This window comes from Limulus polyphemus, unplaced genomic scaffold (assembly GCF_000517525.1).
Source record: "Limulus polyphemus unplaced genomic scaffold, Limulus_polyphemus-2.1.2 Scaffold529, whole genome shotgun sequence".
Classification (NCBI taxonomy): domain Eukaryota; kingdom Metazoa; phylum Arthropoda; class Merostomata; order Xiphosura; family Limulidae; genus Limulus; species Limulus polyphemus.
Window position 1 is genome coordinate 158,223 of NW_013666139.1, and position 3,925 is coordinate 162,147.

Here is a 3,925-nt window from a genome sequence, read left to right on the forward strand (position 1 = left end):
AAGTAGTTCCGCAGAAAGTAATAAACTCAGTGGAAGGACAATATCGAAGGTTTGACTTGAGATTTATTATAGATTTAACGTATGGAGAAGATTAAGAAAAGGACTAAGAAGAGGGATTTGTGGCGTCGTTCCGTTCTTGATGTTTCTAAAAGATGGGAATACTAACTTGTTTTGATCTAAGAGAGTGTTATAAGTTACTCGACCAGGAACATGATTAGCCGTTCTTCATGAAAATATCAATTCAGTAGAACCATCGTTTATTAACACTAAACTTAGGACTAATTTTGACAAAAATTTTACAATAGAGTTCGACTAATTTCAAAATATATAAAATTTCAAAACCCACGCAAGTCAAAATATTCTACTTTTAATAGCATACATTTTATATTATAATTTTGAAACTATTACGAATTGATTTTCTCCAAAAATACATAAATAAATAAAAGCAAAGTAGTCTAACTTTCTCAGTTAATCTTAGAAATAAACTTGAAGCTTGGATTTTTCTTTTAAAATGATTAAAATAACGACTCTGTTTATTCGGAGACCAGGGGTTAAACACAAAGTAAGTATCGATATAGTAACATCAAAAAAAATTAAACCATAACTCAAGCAACAGAAGTGTAGTTATGGACGTAGTGAGAAGTATATGTGGATTGGTCAAGTTAAAAAAAAATGAACCAAAAACATGAACACTTTAGTGTGTGCTAAATATCGGTATAAGTTTAACTATTGGATTAAACACAGGAAATTAGTAAATTTAGATATGAATAGAAAGGAAATCAGATAATCTCAACATTCACGTAAAACCCATATTTACATATCATATATATTGCTCATAAAGTCAGGAAATATTGTTTGTTTGCTATTAAGTACAAACTGCACAAAGGACTATCTGTCCTACCCACCACAGAGATCGAACCCCGAATTTTAGCATTAGAAACCACTAAACCGCCTGGAAGAAAGACAAGAAGTAATTTAATCTGTGAAATATTAGATTCTATTCACCTATCCTAAAATTAAGGAAATCTGAATATCTTGTGTGTAATGAAAACAGTTTAGAAAAGTTTTTCAATATTTGAAATGTTTGTAAGTCTGGTAACACAATACGTACATTCTGATATTATTAGCAACAAAAACACGATGATAATATGATTAGTTAGTGGTTATCAGAAACATTATGATGAGTTTCACCATGGTTCCTAATTAATACACTGCCTAAATTATTGCTTGAAAAAATATTACAATACCTTTTAAAAAAGTTTTGAAGGTTGGTTTATTAGAAAATAAAATCAAACATTCACAAAAGCAAGTTAGTTTAGTAGGCTACATGTTACGGGGAAGGCTTTTGAGTCTCCAGCTGAAGCTATTATCGAACAAGACAACAGTTGAGTTTAAGAACGTGAAAAGGGAATCTCATACAGTGTGCTCTATGACAAAAGTTTTTACCCTACAGACGTAAAGGCTTCCTTGGGTAAACTGCTTGAAACAAGTCCACACCTGGGTTTTATATTCCAATATGAATTAATAGTTTTTATATTACAAACTACTCTGATATTAGAATAAGTGCTTATTTTATTTCAAAATTATACTTTTACCAGGAAATAAGCTATCGTCGTTAATTTCGGTAAAAAGGTAACGCCACAATGATACGTTTTTGGACTTTAAGATTTTTTAACATAGACCATAGATGAACGTGACTGATCAAGTGTTTGACTTTCGGAATAATCAGAATCATTGCTATAATTAAGACCTTAAGAGATGATTTCATAAGAAAACCGAGAACCCGACTAGTATATACCAATATCTCAAGAATAAACAAGGTCTGAAATATAAAAACAAACAAATGTTCGAAATGTTAGAGTAACTACAGCTAACTTTCTAGTAAACGTCAATAACCAAAAGCAGTGTGGTGGTAATACTCACACTTATGGAAGTGATAAATCTACTATATAACATCGGATTGATATTGTTTAGCTTTCTAGTTTAACGTGTCAATAAAACTGGTGTATTCGATAGATGTAAAGATAAAATATTTTTATAATGATTATTAAATTTATACTAAAGTTTATCCAAGCCCGGCAATGTTTTTAAATTGAGGGTTTTAGTATGAGAAAATACTCTGAATAATTAGTAAGTTTTATAAAACCAGTCTTTTTTTTTCTACGTTTACTAGTTTATTTGCTCTAAATGCTTTGTTTTATTTTTTGCTATACACTGAGCATTATTCTAAGCTCTGATAATGTTCCTTTCGAGTGAATTAAATTATGTGATACTTAAATAAGAAAATTCCACAAGAGGTCATTCAAGGACTCTCAACACACCTGTGAGAAACAAAAACAAAAACTTTTAATAATTTAGTTTTACAGCCATAGAGAAGTTCGTAGGTACATTAGAAACTCACACGTTAAAACATACATAATAATATATATAGGCTTGGTCTGTCACATACAATCACTATATAAAACGTAATTCCTTACAGAAAAAAAGACTAATACAAAAGCCATTTTTCGATGATATGTAATTGAGTGAATATGAATGCGATCAAATTACAAAATAATGTTCCAAAAATTTTCTTAACAAAAATACCCAAAAAACATTCACACCAAACATTCACAAGCATTCACACTAAACACTAAAAGTTAAATTGCTAGACACCATAATTGTGTTGTTAAAACTAAACTGCTGGATCATAAGCTATAAAATTAAGTTTGGTGACCTAGCTAGACGTCTAAAAAATCGTTTTCGGTCGACTTTCTATGTATAAAATATTAATAAAAAGTATAATATATTCTATAAAACGATTTTTTAGTTAATAACTAAGGTTTGACTAGATGTTACTAATAGAAACAAGTTAGATTTTTTATAATATTTTAAAGAAATTATGAAACATAAGGTAAAAATATTTTGTAATATATTTTTCATATCAGTTACTGGTATAAACAAATTTCTAATATTCTAGTTAAAATTTCATTACTTTCAATATAATTATTTTTATTTTATTAAAACATTAATAAAAGCTACCCCTAAAAACAAGCACTTAATATTACACATTTCGTATTGAGCGCTTTGAAATAAGCAAACTTCAAATGCCAAAAATATCAAGATTTTTCTGCTCTGAAGAGAAACTTTCCTAAAGACAACTCACATGTAACCTAACGTCAAACAGAAGATGATCACCTTTACAGTTTACATCAGTTGACGTGTATTTATAGATTAATACAAATGTCATTCTTCAATCGTGTCTGCTGAGAAAAGCATGAGCACAACCTTTCTGTAAAAATTAGTGGACAAAAATGATTTATATATTTCAATCAATTAGATCTTTGAGTTTTAAAAAAATATAGTGTCTACAGGTTACAATATTCACGCATGGAATTTTTAAAACACCGAAAGATTCAATTATTGTTTTGTACGAACGATTCTGTCGTGGTCCAATTACTTTGAGCGGTTTATGAAAACTTGTATCAGATATCCAGTGACTTCTGTCGGCATTTGGAAGTGGCAGACATATTTGATAGAGAATTTCTATATTTGGCTTTGATATGGAGAAAAGTATCGGAATCAGCACCGTTGGATAACACTGCTGGCGATCGTGAATGAAAATCTGTCCATGATGGTTTTCTATCGATGATTTTCACCTGACAAGGATCACTTACGTGATGACGAGACAAAAAGTGCTCCAAAGTGTCCCAGCCACCACCCACACGAACCATTACGTGACGACCTTTCAACAGCTGTAAGACAGTAAGCACTTATTAGTCGTTAAAGACATTGTTAAGTAAAGTATGTGAATCTAATGAACTTCCATGCATGACATTTGATTTCAAAGATCAGTGATAGAAATACTGAGTGTAGTTTTTGTTCTCCAAACTAAGAGTACTTTATGGAGGGAAAAAAAAAACATCCTATATTCCAACTTTTCAAT

General features: G+C 30.2%; 1 protein-coding gene across 1 annotated transcript in view; it reads right to left on the bottom strand.

The window, feature by feature from the left end:
* Nucleotides 1-2,371: 2,371 nt before the first annotated feature.
* LOC106458891 (growth arrest-specific protein 2-like) overlaps nt 2,372-3,925 on the bottom strand; it is a 42,653-nt gene continuing 41,099 nt past the window's right edge. The window contains exon 7 of the mRNA XM_013918450.2: nt 2,372-3,734. Coding sequence (XP_013773904.1) covers nt 3,465-3,734 — 270 coding nt within the window. The 3' untranslated portion in view covers nt 2,372-3,464. The remainder of the gene's footprint in view (nt 3,735-3,925) is intronic.